At 47.7% G+C, this 23901-nt stretch overlaps 1 protein-coding gene across 1 annotated transcript in view; it reads right to left on the bottom strand.

Annotated features, from left to right (window-relative positions):
* The window catches only part of ADAM11 (ADAM metallopeptidase domain 11), a 148543-nt gene extending 126109 nt beyond the window's left edge, over positions 1–22434 (bottom strand). Inside the window, exon 1 of the mRNA XM_075350250.1 lies at positions 22206–22434. Coding sequence (XP_075206365.1) covers positions 22206–22263 — 58 coding nt within the window. The 5' untranslated portion in view covers positions 22264–22434. The remainder of the gene's footprint in view (positions 1–22205) is intronic.
* Positions 22435–23901: the final 1467 nt, after the last annotated feature.

Below are 23901 nucleotides of genomic sequence, written 5' to 3'. Positions count from 1 at the left end.
GGGACTCTATCATCACTCTACACTGCTCCTGCAGCCACCCATTCACTTCTGGGGCTGTGCATTAGGCTCATGCATATGCACTCCTCTCCCCGCCCACCAGCATCTATGGTTGGTGGCAGTCAGACACGCCCCCCCCACCGTTAGTGATAGTGGCACTTCCAATCACAGACCCGATCTGTGGGTCTATCGTACAGTGATAACAAATAAAAATAAAAAAATTGGTGTAGCGCCTACCCCCATATTATGATACCCAGCACAGAAAAAGCAGACGGCTACAGGCTGCAGCACCCAGACGTGTGCTTATCTTGGCTGTGTATCAAAGCAAGAGGAACCGCATGCGTTTTTTTTCTCCAATTATTTAACTAAATAATTTAAAAAAAATCAGCTTGTTCCCCCCCCCAATAAAGCCCAACAGCTGGGGGCTTTAGATGTGACAATTCCAGCACTTTACAGGCTCCTCCCGTCTGCCTTGGTGCCGTGGCAATCAAGGTTATAGAGGGTTAATAACAGCCCACAGCTGTCACTAAGCCCTAGATTAGTTAAAGGGAGGGTCTATGAAACCCCCCCATTACTAATCTGTAAGTCAAAGTAAATAAACACAAACACCAAAAAAATCCTTTATTTGAATTAACATACAAAAAAAACCCTCTTTCACCATTTTATTAACCCCAAAATACCCCTGCAGGTCTGATATAATCCACACGAGGTCCCACGACGATTCCAGCTTTGCTACATCTAAACTGACAGCGTGCAATCATTGAACATGACTGCCCGATGTGAGCTTCAGGCACAGAATGAATCAGCAGCACAATCAGCAGTGACGTCATTCAGGTTATGTGCGGTCACAGCTGGAGGTTTCCACGGTCCTCCACCTGTGACCGCAGATAACCTAGGTAGAGATGGGCAATTCGGAACAAATATGCAAGTATTAGACAGTATTTGTTATTATAGGTAGTATAGTGAGTACGAATAGTTAGGTACTCACTCAACTCTAAACCTAAGCTCAGGTGACCTCAGTAAACTCCATGAACGCACCTGCATTTCCTGGCAGAAAACAACTTTTTTTGCCAAAAGATGCAGATTTGGTGCTGGAAATTTTACACAATATTCCTGCACCCATTCTACACCTCTGACAAATAAAATTGCTACGTATCAAAATACGGTTTTGATGCGTTGCTTTTTTTGCCAGGAGGTGTAAATTGGGAGCATGAATATGGTGTAAAAATGTCATCACTAAATTTGCATGTCTTGGCCCAAAAATGCAAAAAAACCCCTTTTTTTTATGCCAGGAGGTGCAAATTTGGTGCTGAAATCTGGTGCAGACATTTCATCACTAAATTTTCACCTCCTAGCAAAAAACTGCACCGAAATTGCACCAAAACTTTTTTTTTTTGCATTTTTGGGCCAAGAAATGTAGATTTTGTTATGAAATTATTATACCATATTCATGCACCCAACCTACACCTCCTGGAAAAAAAATGCATCAAAACTACATGCGGTAAGATGCGGTTTGTTTTTTTGCCAGGAGGTGTAGATTTGGTGCAGGAATATGGTGCAAAAATTTCAGCACCAAATCTACATCTCTTGGCAAAAAAACCCGCGATCTTCTGCCAGGAGATGCAGGTCTCACCTGAGGTAAGGTCACTGATGTTACTGAGGTCACCTGAGGCCAGGTTACCTGTGGTCACAGGTGGATGACTGTGGGAACCTTCAGCTCTGACCGCAAATCACCTGAGTGATATCACGGATCAGTCTCTGCCTAAAGTTACACCGTGCAGTCATATTCCATGATCTCGCTCCGTGAGTTCATATATGTAGCAGAGCTGGGATCGTCATGGGATCTTGTGTGGATTATGTTGGACCTGCAGTGGTGTTTTGGGGGGGTTAATAAAGTGGTGAAAGAGGGTTTTATTGTATTTTACTGTATTTCAAATAAAGGATTTTTCAGTGTTTGTGTTTATTTACTTTCACTTACAGATTAGCAATGGGGGTCTCATAGATCCTCCCTATTACTAATCTAGGGCTTAGTGGCAACTGTGGGCTGTTATTAACCCCTTATTATCCAGATTGCTAAAGTTTCAGGACTGTCGCATCTAAAGGATGCGACAATTCTGGGCGGTTGCAGACTGGTATTTTTATGCTGAGGTGCGGCCCAATAAGCTGGGTCTCCGCAGCCTGAGAATACCATCCCCCAGCTGTCGGGCTGTATCTTGGCTGGGTATCAAAACTGGGGAGGAATGCACGCTGTATTTTTAATTATTTATTTATTTAAATAACTAAAAAAAAGTTGCATGCGGTTACTCCTATTTGGATCCACAGCCAAGATAAGCGCACGACTGGGGGCTACAGCCAGTAGACGTATGCTTCTGTGCTGGGTATCATAATATGGGGGGACCCTACGCCAAATATTTTATTTATTTATTTTTACTGTACAATAGACCCACAGACTGGGTCTGTGATTGGAAGTGTCAGACAGACTGTCAAAGAGGTTGGAGGCGCTGTCTGTTTGCAACCAATCATAGACGCCTGGAAGTGAATGGGTGGCCACGGGAGTAGCTACAGCCTAAGTAATTACGAAGCGCTTGCTTCATTTTTATTTTTTAACTTTTCCTTTTCTTAAATTTTTTTTTTATTTCCTGAGTTGCTGGAATCCCAGGCCTGAGCCTGCATTCGAGTAAGTTTGAAGCCAAACGGACTTTTGCAGTCTGGGTCCGCTCATCACTAATTAAGAATTAAAAATGTTAATACTACTTGTTATTTAACATATTAACAGAAAAGTGGTTTTATCATCAAAGAGTCTTTCAAGCATTTTTTTTTAGTAATTTTTCAGCAACAGCTCCCAAGTCCCATAAGCAATTTTACTATTTTTTTTTATTTATTTTTTTTAAGTATCAACATGTGTTTATGAAAGATTGGTCCTGTCAAACTAATCTGATCAGCTTCTATGAGGAGGTAAGTTCCAGACTGGACCAGGGAAATTCAGTGGATGTTGTCCATATGCACTTTTCAAAGACGTTTCATACGGAGCCACAGAAAAGGTTGGTATGTAAAATAAGAATCAATAGAATAGAATAGAAGTAAATATGTGTAACTGGGTGAGTAACAGACTCAGTGATAGTGTTTCACTAATAACCCCCCTTTGTTTACTAAGACTGGGTCATAGTTAACAGTGGGGTAGCACAGGGGCCAGTATTGGGCCCTCTTCTTTTTAATACATTTATTTATGACCTTGTAGGTGGCATATAGAGTACAATTTCAATATGTGTAGATGATACTAAACTCTGCAGGGTAATCAACACAGAGCAGGATAATTTAATATTACAGAATGATTTATGTAAGCTGGAGGCCTTGGGCTGAGAATTGACAATTGAAGTTTAATGTACATAAATGTAAGGAACCAGAAAGGTTGCAGAAAAGAGCAAGGAAGGTTATTAAAGAAATGGGCAAACTGCAATACCAAGACAGGTTAGTACATTTGGATTTATTCAGTTTGGAAAAATGTAGGCTTAGGGGCCAATCTTATTACAAGGCACAAATATATGAGCAGTACACAGATATTTCTAATGATCTTTTTACACCTAGGCCTACTATGCGGTCAAGTGGACAGCCTCTACATGTAGAGGAAATAAGGTTGAATCATAATCACAGACACAGATTCTTTACTGTAAGAGCAGTGAGACTATGGAACTCTCTGCCGCATGATGATGTAATGGTTGAGTTACTACTAAAATGAAGGAAAGACCTGGATGCCTTTCTTGAAAAATATATTATTACCGGTTATGGGCAGTAGATTCTGTGATGGAGCATTGTACCAGGGAACTAGTCCGATTGCATTATGTGAAGTCGGGAAGCAATTTTTCTGCTTAGGTTATGTTCACACGTTGTGTTTTTGCTGCATTTTTTTCTGAGTTGTATGCAAATAAAAGCTGTTTTTAAAGTACCAGCAAAAGCTAGGAGATTTCAGAAATTTTATGCACATACACTTGCTTTTTTGTCCCAACTGAAATGGAAAACTTCTGAGTTTTTGAAACAAGCAGCGTGTCAATTCTTTCAGCGATTTGTCACCATTGAAATTAAAGGGAAAGTGCAAAAATGCTGCAAGAACGCAACCACTTTTGTGGTGAATAAATCTAACTTAAAGGAGTTGTCCGACATTAGCTTACTAAAAAATGTTGAGTTTATCTGTGCTGTATTGTCATATAAAACACCCCTACATTGTTATTTTTTGTTTTATGACTTTTGTTCCTCTTGAATTATCCCTTTATTCTCTGCAGCTCTTTGTTTGCCTTCAGCTCAAGAAAACATGATAACTTCCTGTTCCACACCTCCCAGTCAGAGCTGGCACCGCCCGACCTTACTGTCCAGCCCCACCCCAGTGTCCAGCCCCGCCCTCTGTACACACATTCCCTGTCAGTATTCTGCCCCAGCACTGACCTGTTATCACTACAGCATTGGAAATAACAGCCCCAGATCGGGCTCTGCACACCACACACACATATGGCTCTGCACCACACACACACATAGGGCTTTGCACACCACACACACATATGGCTCTGCACCCCACACACATAGGGCTCTGCACGCCCCACAACATCGGGCTCTGCGCCCCACACCACATCAGGCTCTGCAGTCCCCACCTCATGGGGCTCTGCGCCCCATACCACATGGGGCTCTGCACTCCCACCACATGGGGCTCTGCAACCCATACCACATCGGGCTCTGCACTCCCCACACCACATTGGGCTCTGCGCCCCACACCACATTGGGCTCTACGCCCCACACCACATTGGGCTCTGCGCCCCACACCACATTGGGCTCTGCACACCACACTTACATCGAGCTCTGCACCACACACCACTTAAGGCTCTGCAACCCTCCCCCCCACACACACACACACAGACACGGAGCTCTGCACCGACCCCCCCACCATCCTTCTGTACCGAACCCTAGCCCCATAGGTAACACATGCAGGCTACATTCACATGACCGTTCCGTTTTTGCGGTCCACAAAAATGTTCCATTTTTTTCACAGATGCATCCGTGTGCCTTCCGTTTTTTTTTGCGGACTGCAAAAACCAGAAGTAGCAAGAAAGATAAATAGATGAGTAGATATAGAGACAGAGAGAGGGATGAATGCATGAATAGAGAGATAGATAGATAGATAATAGATGAGAAAGACATATATGATGTTCCATCCCCTGCATATTCTAAGCTGGCACCCTTTTGTGACTTTCATGTGGCACTAAGGGGTGCTTAGCCTTGTATTTAGCCAAAAAATAAATAAATAAAAAAAAAATGACGTGGGATCCCCCCTATCTTTTGTAGCCAGCTAGGGTAAAGCAGACGGCTGCAGCCTGCAGACCACAGCTGGAAGCTTCACCTTGGCTGGTAATCCAAAACAGAGGGCACCCCACGCTGTTATTTTACATTAAATAAATAATTTAAAACAAAAAACATGGGGTCCCCCCCAAATTGGATTACCAGCCAAGGTAAAGCGGACAGCTGTGGTCTGGTATTCTCAGACTAGGGAGGTCCACTGTTATTGGACACTCCCCAGCCTAAAAATAGCAGGCCACAGCCGCCCCAGAAGTGGTGCATTCATTAGATGCGCCAATCCTGGTGCTTCGCCCCAGCTCATCCCGTGTCCTGGTGCGGTGGTAAACGGGGTAATATATGGGGTTGATGCCAGATGTGTAATGTCAACTGACATCAGGCCCTGGGGTTCGTGATGTCACGCGTCTATCAGATACCCGACATCACCAACCAAGTCAGTAATTAAAAAAAAAAATATACAACAAAAAAAAATGTATTTGAAAAAACACTCCCCAACACATTCCCTCTTTCACCAATTTATTGAAAAGAACAATCAAATCCGGGTCCGGCGTAATCCAATAAGGGGGTCCCACGACGCCATCCATCTCCATATCCATACCATAGTCAATGTCCCAGTCAATGAAGAACAGAATGTTCCCCATTGGCTGGGAGAGCAATGCAGTGACCTGAGCTAACATCAATGGGTCAGTCCAGGTCACTGCAGGGCATGACAAGTGCTGCTGTCAGGAAGTTAGATGAGATCATTACCTGCTGTGACGATCTCCTGCCTCCTGACGTCAGCGCTGTCACTGACTTCCATTGTCCGCTGCGTTCTCAGCAGTATCGCGGGAGCCCGTGACGTCACCGCTAGTGACAGTCTCGGGCCGCCCGTGAGACTTGATGTGAGAACGCGGCGGGCATAGAAGTCAGTGACAGCAGTGACGTCAGCAGAGCAGGAGATCGTCACAGCAGGTAATGATCTCATCTAAGCTCCTGACAGCGCTCGTCATCCCCGCGGCTGCCAGCACTGCTGATAATGCAGTGCGGGCAGCCGCGGGGCTGGAGCGGGACACAGACTGCACAGGCGATCCTGAGCAGGGGGCCCGATGCTGGCGGTGACACCGTGGGCAGTTGCCGCCAGGCCCCTCCCCCAGGTCACAGACCCCACGGCAGTGCCGGGGAGGTTGCGGGGAGAGTACGGGCGTGGGGAATGTGTGGGAGGGTGCAGGGAAGGGGGGCGTGGACTCCACGCACTGTACAGCCCAGCAGGGCGGCAACATGCTGTTCCCAGATTTGCATGTCAACATGGTCCTGCCCATGTTGTCATGAAATGACCGGAAGCAGCAAAATCGCGGCAGGAGCGGTCACATGACCACTCTAAGCCGGGGGAGAGGGGCTGACAGCGGAGCAGGTAAGTGCTCACCATCTACTTACCTACCCCAATGTAGCCCAATAGGGTAATAATAAAAAAAAAGTCAAAATAAGCCGGATAACCCCTTTAATTAAAGATGCATGGAAGACAAATGACAAGCTAAAAAAGCAGCTACAAGGAAAAAAAACAACAGCAAAAAAGCAGCAGAAACACAGCAGAACAAAATAATTCAGAAAAAAATCCCCAACATGTGAACATAGACTAATATGTAGCTATTCGTGGCTGCCCAACAGGGTTTTTAGCTTGCTCTGCATCAACATGGTAGGCTATAGGCTGAACTCAATGGACTTAAATCTACCTTCAACCTTAAAAACTATAAAACTATAAGGGGTTGCCTGTTTTCAGGAAAAAATAGAGTAAATAAAAGTAATGGCTGTTTTTCTCTCCTGCTGAGACCAACAATTGGCTGCAGGGGTCACATGTCATAGACGGGATGTCACTACTGCAGCTCTGTAAACAAAAACCGATGTGGAGCAACAGGGAGGCAGCACTGGAGGGGCTTCAAAAGGTAAGTAATGCTTATTTTCTGATTTTAAACCATTATCTGCAAGTCCTCAATTTTTTTTTCCCTGAAAACAGATCACCTCTTTGGGGAACGTTTTCTACTTTTCTTGTGCCATAATATAATCTGATCCACGGATTTAAAAGCATATATGGAAAAGTAAACAGAGGTATCAAAAAGGATGTATAAAATTAAAAAAGTGTGTGGGGGGGCAAGTTTATGCTCATGCACTGAGTAGATGTGTTGGAGTGGAACTGCTGCTATCCTGAAATGCTATCCTAGGGGTTTTATCCCTTCCCTTACCTAATGTGGACCAAAACGTTCCTTAAAGGTGGACACGACTAAGCGATTGTGGGTCATCAGATTTAAGACACTGACCTGTTAGTCATCAAAGAAATCTGGTTGAGCCCATTTTGGAGAGGAAGCGGCGGCCCAGAGCTGAGGGGAGAAAAGTGTGTGCTGAGGAGGGAATTACTGGTGCGCTGAAGTACGTAAACCCTAGCCACATACCCTACACAGACAGAAGGTAGAGGAGAGGCTGTGGGGTGATATGGTCTTAATAGATCATCGGAGGGCTCTACCATATAGTCTCCTCCAAGTTACGCTAAAGTGTCTGCTTGGATGAGCAGGAATGAAAGCTCTACTGCAGCGGATATACTCCAGGAATATGATAGATGTGAACGGTCCGGACAACATCCAAACATTAAGGGGTGGTGCATCAGCCTCAAAAACCCTGGAGCACCGGAGAGGGCAATTGCCGTAGGATGAAATGGCGGAAGGGCAGGAAGACCTAACTCCCCTCCCGGTCTCTGAGCAGTTACTACAGGCCATGGAAAATTGAAGAATATTTAAGAATATTTAGAAGACAAACTTTCCCTATGGTGATCAAAGTAAACAAGGTGGCTGGATCAGCCGATGCATGGCGTCTAGAAATGGATGATCTAGAAAACAAACTTCGCAGCAATAATATTAGGGTTATAGGACTACCGGAAAGAGCTATGAATCAACACCCTGAACAGTTTATTGAAACCTCGGTTAAATCTAATTTGTGAGACAAATTCTCCTCCATGTTCAAGATGGAGAGGGCTCATAGAGTCCCAGCTAAGCCCCCACCTACAGGAGCCCCTCCTAGGCCATTCCTAGCATGGCTTTAGAATTGCAAGGACAGAGATGTCACATTGAGCCTGGCCAGGCAAAGAGGCTCTCTCAAGTATAACAATACAACAATTTCCATATTCCCTGATTTTTCTGTGCATCTCCAAAAGCAGAGAGCCCAGTTCATGGATGGTAAGTTTTCCTTATTTTATGGTTTATCCGACTCACTTGAGGATTCTACAAATTTTATCTCCAACCCCAGAGAAGCATTGGAATGGCTACAGCTTCATCCTGTTTCGAGATGGGAGAAAAGCTGGCCTCTCTCACCACAGGACACCCGATCATTCAATTGTGAACCCAGAGGAGGGAAGGGGAGAAACCAGATTTAGTGCGCAACCATAGGAGCCCTGATTTCTCACATTGTTGGTAACAACTATACCTTTCACTATGTTTAGTGTGGGTATCCCACAAAATTGTAAACTATACAAGGTATCAACCTCCTTATCCTTCCACAGTTGAGTTGATATCGGTTTGTTTGTTTGTTGCTAGCTGCTAAGAATTTAGTTTGTTCCACTTTCCTATTTCATTTAAAGGGAACCTGTCATGTTGTGTTTTTGATACTAAACCGCCCACAATGTATTTTAAATGATGCAAAGTGCATCACTAACATGGTTTAAAGAAAAACACAATTCCATGTATTTATTAAAAAAAAACAAAAAACGCTTTGGTGAATGCAGTACATACCATAAGGTTTTAGCCAAAGGGGCACCACTTTTGCTGCGATCAGTCACTGTCACTCAAGTTCAGGCGTGAATCTATTTTGAACTTAGTCACGCCCAATGCATTGTAATTTATTACACCACAGGTCCTTCAACATCACTTCTCTGCTGAGCTTCGCCCATTACGGTCACATGATTGTGATATCAGCACAGGTCCTTCACCACCATTTCTCCAATGTTGAGCTCCGGAGCTCAGCAGCAGAGAAGTGGTGGTGCAGGACCTGTGCTGGTGTCACGATCATGTGACCATAATGGGCGGAGCTCAGCAGAGAAGTGATGTTGAAGGACCTGGGGTGTAATCAATTACAATGTGGGGTCGTGACTAAGTTAAAAAAAGAATCATGACTGAACTTGATTGACAGTGACTATCTTGTTGGTGTATGCCTCCTTTTAACCTCCCCTTTCCCTGTGTGATGCCACCTCCTAACAAAGGCTTTCAACCAAAACGCGAGTCTGTGCAGATGCTATTCCTGAGGGAATCCCTGGCACTCACATGCTGCCTTGTTCACAGGTACACTATTGCTGTTTATCTATATTGTGACTACTATCAAAAGGTAGAGGATTTCAGTAGTGTATATTGTGTGACGCCCTGGCAAAACCAGGTAGTCACAGATAGGCCCCCGCATAACACCTTCCCTCAATTAGGTAACACACAGCCGACATGAAACCCTAGTCACCCAGCTTAGGGAAAGACACACCAGCGGGCGGGACCAGGCAGTTGGACACGCCCACCCAGGGGTTTAGACAGCCCGAGGTGGGAAAACAAGCAGATTAGTTTTGTAGTTCAATTTGAGAGGAGTGTGGGCTGGAGCTAGGTGTAGCTCCAGCAGAGGAGGTTAAAGTTGAACGGTGCCAGGGTTGGAGCCCTGGTACCTTTGGCTAGGTGGCAGACGGTGGTCTCCGTCAGCAGGAGACCGGAGGACGGCTCGGCAGATCCGAGGTGGACCAGGACAGGGTTGTAGCCCGCCGGTACTGACCCGGGGAACCGACCCAGAAACCGTAGCACAAAAAGGGGGTACTCGGACCCTGAAGCCAGGACCGGAAACCAGTGGCTTGGTTAATTAACCGATTGAGGCCAGGATTATAGGTCTTGTCCCACCCAAAGTCCCTCATAGAAGACAACAGCCCACCGGCAGTGATAGGAGGTCACCGCCAGGTCCCATAGATCCCACGGGCCAGCGTCTGCGGGCACGGCTCCTTAGGCCACATCCAGCCGGGAGCGGACTCCTGAGTTCCAGACCAGGCAGTCCACCATACACAAAGTCAGTGCAGAGGAAAAGGACAGAGATCACCAGCCCGGGTGGGGACCTGAAAGCAACCGGCCGCGGCGGCCGGCCACCAGCACCTTGGTTTACCAAAGACTTGTGTGGTTCATTTACTGTGAGTAACCAAAACGTTCCCCTGTTGTCGCTATACCCTGCACAAAGACACCGGGTCCCGGGGCAACCATCCCTAAACACGGAGGGGTTAACATCCAGCTGCCACTACATCTCCACCGGGTGCCCCATAACAGCAGCGGTGGTGTCCCACCTCACCACACACCGTGGGTGGCGTCACGAACTTAATACGGCCTAGCCCGTACATCTACGCCCTCCACCCCCTTTTATTCGGCGTATCCGCGAGACCCCCGGGTCCGGAGACCCTCGAGCCACCCCCTTAGAAGGTCCGGATCCGAGCAGTGACGGCTGCTGGCACGGGGGCGGCACAATTGCACTGATCAAATCCTCTTACTGATACATACGCCCTCTATTCTCTGTGCTATATTGGACAGTGTTCCCTGTCTTCTTGCAGAATAAATATTCTGTATCTCCATATATATCTGACACAGTATTAGCCACATTTTACCATGCCTTATATTCATCTTTGCTGGGCCTTAGTTTATGCTCGTATGCTCCTGTGAGCATTTAGCCATAGTTTCCCACACTTCATACCCCCTTCCATTGTGGCATTGATTAGGCACGCATACCTCTGTGAGCGCTAACAACTTTTTGCCTTGTCCTACAAGTATATAAATACTCATGTATGTATTTTCTTAATATTTTAGAGCTGCTTATTCCCTCTATTAGTGGGGAGAACTGGGAGTAGATTTTGGAATCCCCCTTTATGTTTCCCCTTCACAATAAAGTGACTAAATTATACATTATTCACTCAGCCTACCTAACCCCATCAAGGTTGCACCATATGTGTAGATTACCCTCTTCAGAGTGTCCGTGGTGTCCCACCTTAAACGCAGATTTTGGGCACATGGTTTGGGCTTGTCCGATTATTGTATACTTCTGGCAAAATATATTAACCTTCCTATCCTCCCTGATATCGATTCCTGTTCCACTAGATCCTAGAATATGTTTATTTGGGCTACTAGAGGAGGAAATATGGAGTCATCATACCAAAATCTTTCCTAGAGAAACTTTATTTCTTGCCAGCAAATTGATAGCTACAAGATGGATGGGTACCTCAATGTTAAGGACCTGGGTTGATTCCGTAAACACAATAATCACACATGAGAAATCAGTGTATGATAATAGAGGAGCCCTCGGAGATGTGATCAGGTATGGGGCATATGGAGCTCATCGGCCTTCCACAACTGAGGTATCATTTATACCACCAGTTACAGGTTACATATAGTTTGGAGATGTAGGGGGGAATCTTACAAAAGGTTTTTTTGTTAGATCTGAACAGTGTGTAAATTCTGAGCTGGTTCTTCAGGATTGATGACAGAAGAGTAAAGGCTACTTTACACACTGCGATATCGGTCCCGATATCGCTAGTGTGGGTACCCGCCCCCATCTGTTGCGCGACACGGGCATATCGCTGCCCGTGCCGCACAACATCGCCCAGAGCCGTCACACATACTTACCTGTCCAACGACGTCGCTGTGACGGGCGAACCGCCTCCTTTCTAAGGGGGCGGTCCATGCGGCGTCACAGCGACGTCACTGAAACGTCACTGAACCGCCGCCCAATCGCAGCGGAGGGGCGGAGATGAGCGGGACGTAACATCCCGCCCACCTCCTTCCTTCCGCATAGCGGCCGGGAGGCAGGTAGGGAGAGCTTCCTCGCTCCTGCGGCGTCACACGCAGCAATGTGTGCTGCCGCAGGAACGAGGAACAACCTCGTTACTGCTGAAGTAACGATAATTGGGAATGGACCCCCGTGTCGCCGATTAGCGATTTTTCACTGTTTTGCAACGATGCAAAATCGCTAATCGATGTCACACGCAACGGCATCGCTAATGCGGCCGGATGTGCGTCACGAATTCCGTGACCCCAACGACTCCGCATTAGCGATGTCGTAGCGTGTAAAGCCCGCTTTACTGTCATGCTTCCCGGTCCCCGGGCCCCGCTCTCCGGTCCCCGTGCCCCGCACTCCGGTCCCTGTGGTCCGCTCCCCGGTTCCCGCCGGCGTCCCCTGCTCACCACCCCAGTCCCGGTCCCGTCCTCCTCGCCTGCACCCTCCTTGTGTCCTGTTCCCCGCTCCCGGCGCTCCTCTGCGACATGGGACACTCAGCCGGGTGCTCCTGCTTCCTCCTCACCGCTTCCTGGACTGGCTTCTGGCACACGGGCCTCGCGCATGCGCATTAGGGCGCGCGGTCATTGACCCTCTCTTAAAGGGCCAGCACCCAGAAACAGGATATTGCATAGACAGGTACAGGGTATATTAGGGTTCTCTTTCCTGGTGGGCGGGGCCTGTTCTACGTGTTTAGCAAGCTAGTGTTCAGGTCCCCGTATTGCTTTACCCTGTGCTTTGCCCTGTATTAACCCTGTCTGTCTCGTAGAGCCTGTCCTGCCACGCCAGCCGCTCCGAACCAAGTCCATCCCTGGACCCTGACGGTGACTTCGGCGGATGTTCCACCACCTCTGCAGCTCCGCCAGTCTCCAGTCCCTGGCTCCGTTCGGTGACCCGCCCCATCGCTCAGCAGGTTCCGGATTCCGCCTGACCCTACAACCCGGCCTCGGACCCTGAGCCTCGTCACCCGGACTACCGTCCAGAACTCCGTGGGTTCAGCAGCATACACCTTTCCTGCTCCTCTACCGACTGTCTGGCTACCAATAGTGCTTTGGCTGCCGTGCATCAGGACCCTCTGGCGGGGTGACCGGCCTGGCTGCCTCCTCAGGAGAAACCGGTGTACGGTCCAGAGTTTCCACCACCCGGACGTAACAGCTAGAACAGGCCATGGATCCCGCCGAAGCACTAGCGGCCTTGCAGCAGGAACTCACACGGCAGCGCGAGACCCAGACCCGCATGCTGTCCTTCATGTCTTCTGTGGATACCCGCCTGAACACGCTACAAGCAACGGCCACGTCCTTGGCATCTCAGGAGTCCACTGTGCAATCCACGGCCGCAGCTCCCGTGGCAGCCTCCTCGGATACTTCCAAACTTCGTTTGGCCTCACCACCCCGGTACGCCGGAGATCCCAAGACCTGCAGGGGATTCATAAATCAATGCTCCCTCCATTTCAAGCTGCTGCCGCACCTTTTTGCCTCTGACCAAGCCAAGGTCGCGTTCATGATGTCCCATCTAGAGGGAGAGGCACTGGCCTGGATGAACCCCTTGTGGGAGAAGGAGGATCCGGTAACCGCCGACATCCAGGAGTTCCTGCAGGCTTTTCGTGGCACCTTTGACGAGCCCGGACGCGCCTCCGCGTCTGCCTCATCCCTCCTCCGGCTACGTCAGGGGACTCTGACGGTGGGCCAATATGCTATACGTTTTCGCACCTTGGCTTCGGAATTAGGGTGGAACAATGAGGCTCTAACCGCCGCCTTCTGGGAAGGACTCTCGGGTCGTATTAAAGATGAGCTGGCTGGTCGTGACGTGCCTTCCACCCTGGATGTCCTGATTGATCTAGCGACTCGAGTGGATCTTCGCTTTCAGGAACGAGCCAAAGAGGTGTCCCGCGAGAGGCGTCCGATAAGGCACCCCTCCCCACCACAGAAGTCCATCGCTCCCCAGTCGGCGTCACCTGGCGCGTCTACAATCGAGCCCATGCAGATTGACCGCCTGAGGCAGTCTGAGCAACGCAGAGCAGAATGACTAGCAAAGGGTCTCTGCTTCTACTGCGGTGATGGCACACACCTGCTACGCTCTTGTCCCGAGAAGCCGGGAAACTCCAAAGCCTAGGCTTGGTAGGAGAGGCCACCCTAGGTGCTGGGACTCTCTCAGACTCTGTTATATGGACTGTTCAAGTCACTACAGAAGAGACCCGGTTCACGGCAGAGGCGTATCTCGATTCCGGAGCAGCAGGCAACTTCATCCAGCAGTCCACAGTGGATAAGTACCAGGTGCCTGTTCTCCCACTGGAAAAACCGCTGGTGATCGCCTCTGTAGATGGGAGACCCCTCTCTGACACCGTCTCACTGATCACCAAGCCTGTGGACTTACGGATCGGTGCCCTGCACACCGAGAAGATCACCTTCTACGTCCTCCCGCGCATGTCTCATCAGATCCTGCTGGGACTCCCATGGTTACGGGCACACGAACCGTCGGTCAGCTGGAGTACAGGTGAAATTACCCGATGGGGCTCCTCGTGTCACGAGAGATGCCTGAAATCCATCCAGCCCATCCGACGACCTCCGGTTCCAGAGTCTCTACCAGGACTGCCTTCTGCCTACTGGTCCTTCTCGGACGTGTTTGATAAAAAGGAGTCGGAGGTACTACCGCCTCATCGTCCCTACGACTGTGCCATCGATCTATTGCCAGGAACTACGCCTCCTAGAGGAAGAATATACCCCTTGTCCCCTGCTGAAACACGGGCCATGTCTGCCTATATCACCGAGAGCCTGGCTAAGGGCTTCATTCGGAGATCCTCGTCCCCTGCCGGAGAAGGGTTTTTCTTTGTCAAGAAGAAGGGGGGTGATCTGTGCCCTTGCATTGACTACCGGGGATTAAACCAGATCACCGTAAAAAACAAATACCCTCTGCCTCTCATCCCCGAACTATTCGATCGGCTCCGAGGAGCTCGTGTATTTACCAAGTTGGACCTCCATGGGGCCTATAACCTGGTTCGCATTCGCTCTGGAGACGAATGGAAGACCGCATTCAACACTCGGGATGGGCACTACGAGTATTGTGTCATGCCCTTTGGTCTGTGTAATGCTCCGGCAGTCTTCCAAGAATTGGTAAACGACGTGTTCAGAGATTTCCTCTATGTCTGTGTCGTGGTGTATCTGGACGACATCCTGGTCTTCTCTCCGGACCTACAGACCCACAGAGAGAACGTGCAGCTAGTACTCCAAAGGCTTAGAGAGAACCGTCTGTACGCCAAATACGAGAAGTGCGTCTTTGAAAAGTCGTCCCTTCCCTTTCTGGGTTATGTAATCTCGGACACCGGCCTGCAGATGGACCCCGAGAAAGTGTCTTCCATCCTCAACTGGCCTCCTCCATCCGGACTGAAGGCTATCCAACGCTTCCTTGGCTTTGCGAACTATTATCGGCAATTCATCCCGCACTTCTCTGCCCTGACTGCGCCTCTCTCTGCCTTGACCAAGAAGGGAGCTAATCCTAAGGACTGGCCACCGGCGGCCGATGCCGCGTTCTGCTCATTGAAAGAGGCGTTTGCTTCCTCACAAGTTCTTCATCGTCCTGAATTGAACCGACAGTTCACCTTGGAGGTGGATGCCTCCTCCTCAGGGGCCGGGGCAGTGTTGATGCAGAAATCCTGCTCCGGGAAGATGGTTACATGCGGATTCTTCTCCAAGAGTTTCTCGGCACCCGAACGCAACTACACCATCGGTGATCGGGAGCTACTGGCCGTCAAGCTGGCCTTGGAGGAATGGCGCTACCTCTTGGAGGGAGCTGTATATCCTGTGATTATCTACACGGACCACAAGAATCTGGAGTATCTGCGGTCAGCCCAAAGACTGAACCCACGACAAGCCCGCTGGTCCTTGTTTTTCGCTCGTTTTGATTTCCAACTCCATTTTCGGCCCGCGGACAAGAACGTGCGGGCAGACGCCTTGTCTAGGTCCTTCGTGCCCATTGAGCTTGGAGGAGGAGACGTTCCAGCCCATCATCAGCCCCAGTAAAGTCATTCCGGTGGCCCCTGTCGCTCTGACTCAGATACCCTCTGGGAAAACCTATGTCTCTGATACTGACAGACACAGAGTCCTGCAATGGGGCCATGCCTCTAAGATCACCGGCCACGCTGGTCAGAAGAAGACGTGGAGTACGATTGTCCGTCACTACTGGTGGCCGTCTCTCCGTAAAGACGTCGCAACCTTCGTCTCAGCCTGTTCGTCCTGTGCCCGGAACAAGACACCCAAGCACCTACCATATGGACGTCTTCTGCCTCTGCCCATTCCTTCCGTTCCGTGGCAACATATTGCAATGGACTTCATTACGGACTTACCCTTATCCTCCGGACACACAGTCATATGGGTTGTGGTGGACCGTTTCTCAAAAATGGCTCACTTCATTCCCATGGCCGGGCTGCCCTCTGCCCAGGAACTAGCTGACTCCTTCATACAACATATATTCCGATTGCATGGCTTTCCCGCACACATTGTGTCCGACAGAGGAACTCAGTTTACTTCGCGCTTCTGGAGGGCCCTCTGCAAACATCTGGGAGTATCTCTGGACTTCTCTTCAGCCTACCATCCTCAGTCGAATGGGCAAGTGGAACGGGTCAATCAGATCCTGACCTCCTTCCTGCGCCACTACGTTAATGCCCATCACGATGACTGGTCCGCGCTTCTTCCTTGGGCTGAGTTCTCCCACAACCACCACATCAGCGAGTCCACTTCCTGCTCCCTTCCGAGTCGTTTACGGACTTCAGCCTTCTGTCCCATTGCCAGTATTCTCGGCTTCTGACGTCCCCGCAGCAGATGCTCTGGTCCAAGACTTCTCAGCCATATGGAGCTCTGTCAAGACTTCCCTAGAGCGTGCTTCTTTGCGGATGAAGAGACATGCGGACAAACGGCGCCTGGATCCCCCGTGTTTCTCCACTGGTGATTTGGTCTGGCTTGCATCCAAATATGTCCGATTGAAGTTGCCATCGTACAAGTTGGGTCCTCGTTACATCGGGCCGTTTAAAGTCATCAGCAAGATTACTGCAGTCTCCTACAAGCTGCAGCTCCCGGCCATGATGCGGATACCCAACTCCTTCCATGTCTCCCTGCTCAAGCCTGTTGTCCTTGGTCCCTTCTCCGCTGATGCCGGTACTGCTCCTCCTCCCATCGCTGACGATGACATCTATGCGGTAAGGGATATCGTGGCCATGAAGACCGTGAGAGGTCGGCAATACTTTCTGGTGGACTGGGCGGGGTATGGTCCCGAGGATAGGTCCTGGGAGCCCCGGGAGAATGTTGGCACTCCTCTGATACGTGCCTTCCTGTCCCGGTTGCGGGGAGGGGGGCGTGGGGGAGGGGGTACTGTCACGCTTCCCGGTCCCCGGGCCCCGCTCTCCGGTCCCCGTGCCCCGCAGTCCAGTCCCCGTGGTCCGCTCCCCGGTTCCCGCCGGCGTCCCCTGCTCACCACCCCGGTCCCGGTCCCGTCCTCCTCGCCTGCACCCTCCTTGTGTCCTGCTCCCCGCTCCCGGCGCTCCTCTGCGACATGGGACACTCAGCCGGGCGCTCCTGCTTCCTCCTCACCGCTTCCTGGACTGGCTTCTGGCACACGGGCCTCGCGCATGCGCATTAGGGCGCGTGCGCGGTCATTGGCCCTCTCTTAAAGGGCCAGCACCCAGAAACAGGATATTGCATAGACAGGTACAGGGTATATTAGGGTTCTCTTTCCTGGTGGGCGGGGCCTGTTCTACGTGTTTAGCAAGCTAGTGTTCAGGTCCCCGTATTGCTTTACCCTGTGCTTTGCCCTGTATTAACCCTGTCTGTCTCGCAGAGCCTGTCCTGCCACGCCAGCCGCTCCGAACCAAGTCCATCCCTGGACCCTGACGGTGACTTCGGCGGATGTTCCACCACCTCTGCAGCTCCGCCAGTCTCCAGTCCCTGGCTCCGTTCAGTGACCCGCCCCATCACTCAGCAGGTTCCGGATTCCGCCTGACCCTACAACCCGGCCTCGGACCCTGAGCCTCGTCACCCGGACTACCGTCCAGAACTCCGTGGGTTCAGCAACATACACCTTTCCTGCTCCTCTACCGACTGTCTGGCTACCAATAGTGCTTTGGCTGCCGTGCATCAGGACCCTCTGGCGGGGTGACCGGCCTGGCTGCCTCCTCAGGAGAAACCGGTGTACGGTCCAGAGTTTCCACCACCCAGACGTAACAGTAACGTATATTGTTTCTAGGCTTCTTCTACATTCATGTCCTAAACGGTTCCTTTATACCTTTTGAAGAACAATGCATATTGTTGTGCCTTTGTTTCCTACTTCTGAATGAGTATTTTGGAAGACAATAAAACAAAACAAAAAAAGGGTTAAAAGGCGCCAGCTTTTCTTCCACTCTTTTCCGGTACTGCAGGTGTCCCTTTGACTTGAATACAGCGGATTCACTATACTATGCTTAACCTATGAGCAGGAACACAGAACTTGCTTAATTTGAACTATTGTAAAGCTGGGTTGATTCGGAAATATCCCACAATAAATAGTATACTTTTTTATACTGTGCTAAATAGCAGAAATGTGCCACTCTATAGCTTTGTTTGGTGGCACTAGGTATACCACATGTATGTCCCAACATGTGACCAGAGCCTTAAAGGGGCTTTCCCACGAACAAAGTTAATTTAAAACATCTGTTTTATCAACAGATCTTGGAATAATAATAAGTTCCACAATGGATAAGATTAAAAAAATGTTCGTATGCAGAGATAATCTTATATATGTGCCCCTGCTCTGTACTGTGTAATGTATCTGACTGCACAGGAATATGGTCTGATTATACCACATGTACTGGGCAGGGAAGGACACAAAGAGAGTATACACATATCACAGCATGGGATCACAGCTGATTCTTTTTGTGAGGTAAAACATTTACCTGCCCGTTTTTAAAAAATTGAACAACACCTGTTAAGAGTACAGATAACTCCAACACAAACATAGTGAGTTATGGTTTAAAATAATTTTTTTATTGCAAAATATAAAAATAATTCAAATTTCTTTTAAAAGAAATGTATAGTGGTGTTTCAACATAGGATGGACAGAATAACAGTCTACAATTTATGTATAAATAGTAATATAAATAAACAAGCACGAGTTATGAAGCGTGAAATGTTATGTAAATAAATATCAAATATGTTTTACTAAAGATGTATATGGCCAATATTAGACCTATATTATACAAATAGCAATTTAAATATAAGAATAGTGAAACCAGGAAATTAGTCCCTGCTGATCTAACGTATTTGGTATCAATCTACCCATGTGCAAAAAAAAATAGATACTGAGTCTTGATGTATATGTAGTTTTTCAGATACACCCGCAATGTAGATCAATATAGTGAAAAAAGTTCATGGGGGAATGTTCCTGAGAACAAAGTGCACATTAGTGGTATGTACGTCCCCTGAAGAAAGCTATTTGAAACATACGTTGGGGTGGAGGGATGATACAGCTATATTACAGCCAGTACTGCAGGGAAATAATATAACAGGCACAAGAGCACTTTACCATTGCCACTACTTTATTATTAATCCAAGATCTATTGATTAAAATGAACTTTGTTTGTGGAAAACCCCAGGTGGTCACACATTTTGTCTGTATACAAATCCTATTTCAAGGATCAGCTTATTTGTCATTTACATCCTGGAGAAAGTTCTACAAAGTGATTTCCAAAAAGGTTAATCTCATCAGATAAAGGCTAAATATCATATTTCTAAAACTCTGTGTTAGTCGTGTCCATTTTTGAGGAGTGCTAGATCCTTATTCCAAAGTCCAGACGTGACTGACAACCTCAAGAGATCTTCACCCATTATACAAAAAATATATCTATCCATCCCTGGGATTACAGTAACATTTTCATCTGGTAATGTACGGTAATATGTTTCTGGGGGTAGGAATAGAAATCACCCAGAAGTCTTAATATGGAATTGATTTCTTTGACCAAATACATGAATATATTTCTTTGGCACAGGAGTCTTATTATTTCTTACTAGATTATAATAGACAGTGAAGGGGAAGCATATACCGGTGGTAACCAGAGATGTAATATCCATGGTGGGGGCCGGGAGACTGCACTGAAAATACTTTATACTTATCAGCATTGTTACTGCATCCTCGGATATTAACTTTGGCCCCTAAATTAGCTGTCCCAAAAGAAGAACGCAGAACTGAGATACCCTCACCCCAAGTCATAAGAAGCCACCTCTTCCCACCCTCCCGACAGCATCTATCATCTACCTGATGCATTGCAGTATATCTGCTGATGCTACAGAAAGCCTGATGATGGCAGGAAGGAGGGGGAGTTATGGGTTCTTTAGGAATCACTAGACAATATGTGGTTGATAAGAATTGGGGCAACCGATAAAGTGAGGCACAGATTATACTGGTGATCTGCATAGATCTATATGGAGCCATGATCATTCCTGATCATTACAAGCATTCCTATTAACCCAGATTGCTCCAGGACAGCGGGCACCTCAATACTGATGATGCCAATGCAGAGAGATCATGTAATTGCTCTCATCAGGGAAGATGGCAATGTATGATGAAATGGGAGGGGTGATAATGGGATGGATGAGCAATGAGGAGCTGTCAGGTGGAAAAAATAAGGGTGAAGAAAGGAAAAAGGGTTAGAGCAAGAGGAGTGACACAGGGTACAGGGAGGAGGGGGTCTGTGATCCCAGATATATGAAGGTGCAGGGTCAATAATCAGGGGTATGAGGTGGAGAAGAGGGGCAGGAATCACATATATGGGGGTGTAGGGTCAATAATCAGGGGTACGGGGCAGAGAGGAAGGAATCACATATATGGAAGAGCAGGGTCAATAATCAGGGGTATGGGGTGGAGAAGAGGGGCAAGGAATCACATATATGGGGGCGCAGGGTCAATAATCACGGGTACGGGGCAGATAGGAAGGAATCACATATATGGAAGTGCAGGGTCAATAATCAGGGGTATGAGGTGGAGAAGAGGGGCAAGGAATCACATATATGGGGGCGCAGGGTCAATAATCACGGGTACGGGGCAGAGAGGAAGGAATCACATATATGGAAGTGCAGGGTCTATAATCAGTAGTATGGGGTGAAGAGGAGGGGGTTTGTGATCACAGATATATGGAGGTGCAGGGTCAATAATGAGGGGTACGGGGAGAAGAGGAGGAGGTCTGGGATTACAGATATATTGAGGTGCAGGGTAAATAAGCAGTGGTACGGGGTAAAGAGGAGGGGGTCTGTGATCACAGATATATGGAGGTGCAGGGTCAATAAGCAGTGGTACGGGGTGAAGAGGAGGGGGTCTGTGATCACAGATATATGGAGGTGCAGGGTCAATAATCAGGGGTAAAAGGTGAAGACGAGGGGCAGGAATCACATATGAAGGTGTACGGTCAATAGTTAGGGGTTCAGGGAGGTGAGGAGAGGCAGGAATCACATATACAGAGATACAGGGTCAATAATCAGGGGTAAGACGTGAAGAGGAGGGGCATAAATCACATATGGAGGTGTAGGGTTAATAATTTAGGCGCGCAGGGAGGTGAGGAGGGGCAGGAATCACAGATGTATGGAGGTGCAAGGTCAGTAATTGAGTACAGGCAAGGAGGGGGTTAATAGTCACAGGTATGAGGAGGTGGAGGGTCAGAAAGCAGGGCACAGTGTATGCTGGAGATAAGCAGAGGATCAAAGGAGGCGAAATATAAATGTAATAGATGCAATAAGGACACATGGGGTACAGACTGCAGTGTGACAGATACAGCTGACAGGGATCAGGGGAAGAAACAAAATGCAGAGAAAATCACAGAGGGAAGGAGCAGAGCAGCAGGTAGGTGGAAAACATCAGGACAAAGTATCAGAGACAGGGAGGAGAAGGCATGGTGATGGTCTCCACCGAGGGTAGAAATGCTTCAATGGCTGAGTATACGTGAAGCTGCCATCCACCTGTGCACAGGTCACCACAGGTTAGGAGAAGGGGAAAGAAGGCAAAGTGCAGATGACAGACAGCAAAAGCATCCGAGCAACCATCCTCCTCCCCCTGCGGAGAACACTCACCCAGCTCTGACATGGCACAGATCACAGCAGCTACAACCCAGAGCAGCTCCAGACGCATCCTTCATACATAATCACTCAGCCCTGGGCACAGGGGCAGGGGGCAGCTTCACCCTGGTGGCAGAGGACATCAGCCCGGCTCCTTTGTGTGCCTGTCACCATCGGGCAGCAGTGAGCTGTGTGCAGGAGGATGGATGCAGGGTCTGCAGTGTGGGGAGATCCAGGATTACCATAGAGGAGACACGTGAGGAATATTCCCCTCCTCCTCCACCTTCATCTTCATCATTCCTCTCCCCTCCCCCTCCCCTGCACTCACCCCCTATACCTATCAATCTGATCTCCCCATATCCTTCCATGTATAACACCACCTGCTTATAGATCACTATATATTACATACTGTTCAGGCAACGAATCACCCTAATACTACAGGCAGATACATGGAGCAATACTCTACATGTAATCATAACATCACACATAAATCATCATCACCATATAAATCATCACACATGAAACATCACGCAAAAAATCATCATCACATAAATCATCACACTGCACTATCACACATAAATCATCACTACATATATCATCATCGCATAAATCATCATCACACATAAATCATCACACGTAAATGATTACACAAATAATCACTACATATATCATCACCATATAAATCATCACACAAATCATCACTACATATATCATCTCCATATAAATCATCACACATGAAACATTACACGCAAAAATCATCATCACACATAAATTATCACACATAAATTATCATCACATAAATCATCACACATAAATCATCACACAAATCATCACTACATACTGTATATCATCAGCACATAAATCATCATCACACATAAATCATCACATAAATCATCACACATAAATCATCATCACATAAATCATCACACTGCACTATCACACATAAATCATCACTACATATATCATCATCGCATAAATCATCATCACACATAAATCATCACACGTAAATGATTACACAAATAATCACTACATATATCATCACCATATAAATCATCACACAAATCATCACTACATATATCATCTCCATATAAATCATCACACATGAAACATTACACGCAAAAATCATCATCACACATAAATTATCACACATAAATTATCATCACATAAATCATCACACATAAATCATCACACAAATCATCACTACATACTGTATATCATCATCACATAAATCATCATCACACATAAATCATCACATAAATCATCACACATAAATCATCATCAGATAAATCATCATCACACATAAATCATCACATAAATCATCATACATAACTCATCACTACATATATCATCACATAAATCATCTCGCTACACTATCACACATAAATCATCACACATAAATCATCACACACAAATCATCACTACATATATCATCACATATCATCACAAATCATCAGACATAAACCTTGCTGCAGAGGGGCAAACATGAGATACTCCAACACAGCACAAGCTCTATCCATAGGCAGATTAACCCTTAGTGCTCCGCACCTGCTACATAACTACAATACAGTTCTTACAGGTCAGATGATTTCAGTTTATGTTTTCGTTTCCCTCGAGCAATTATTTTGTTACAAAAATCTGAAAGTTTGTGCAAATAAACAGGTTTGTTTTGATGGCAAGCACATGGATTTCTGCAAGCCCTACCCAGATAAAT

This window comes from Anomaloglossus baeobatrachus, chromosome 5 (assembly GCF_048569485.1).
Source record: "Anomaloglossus baeobatrachus isolate aAnoBae1 chromosome 5, aAnoBae1.hap1, whole genome shotgun sequence".
NCBI lineage: Eukaryota > Metazoa > Chordata > Amphibia > Anura > Aromobatidae > Anomaloglossus > Anomaloglossus baeobatrachus.
This window is presented reverse-complemented; position numbering and strand designations above follow the sequence as displayed.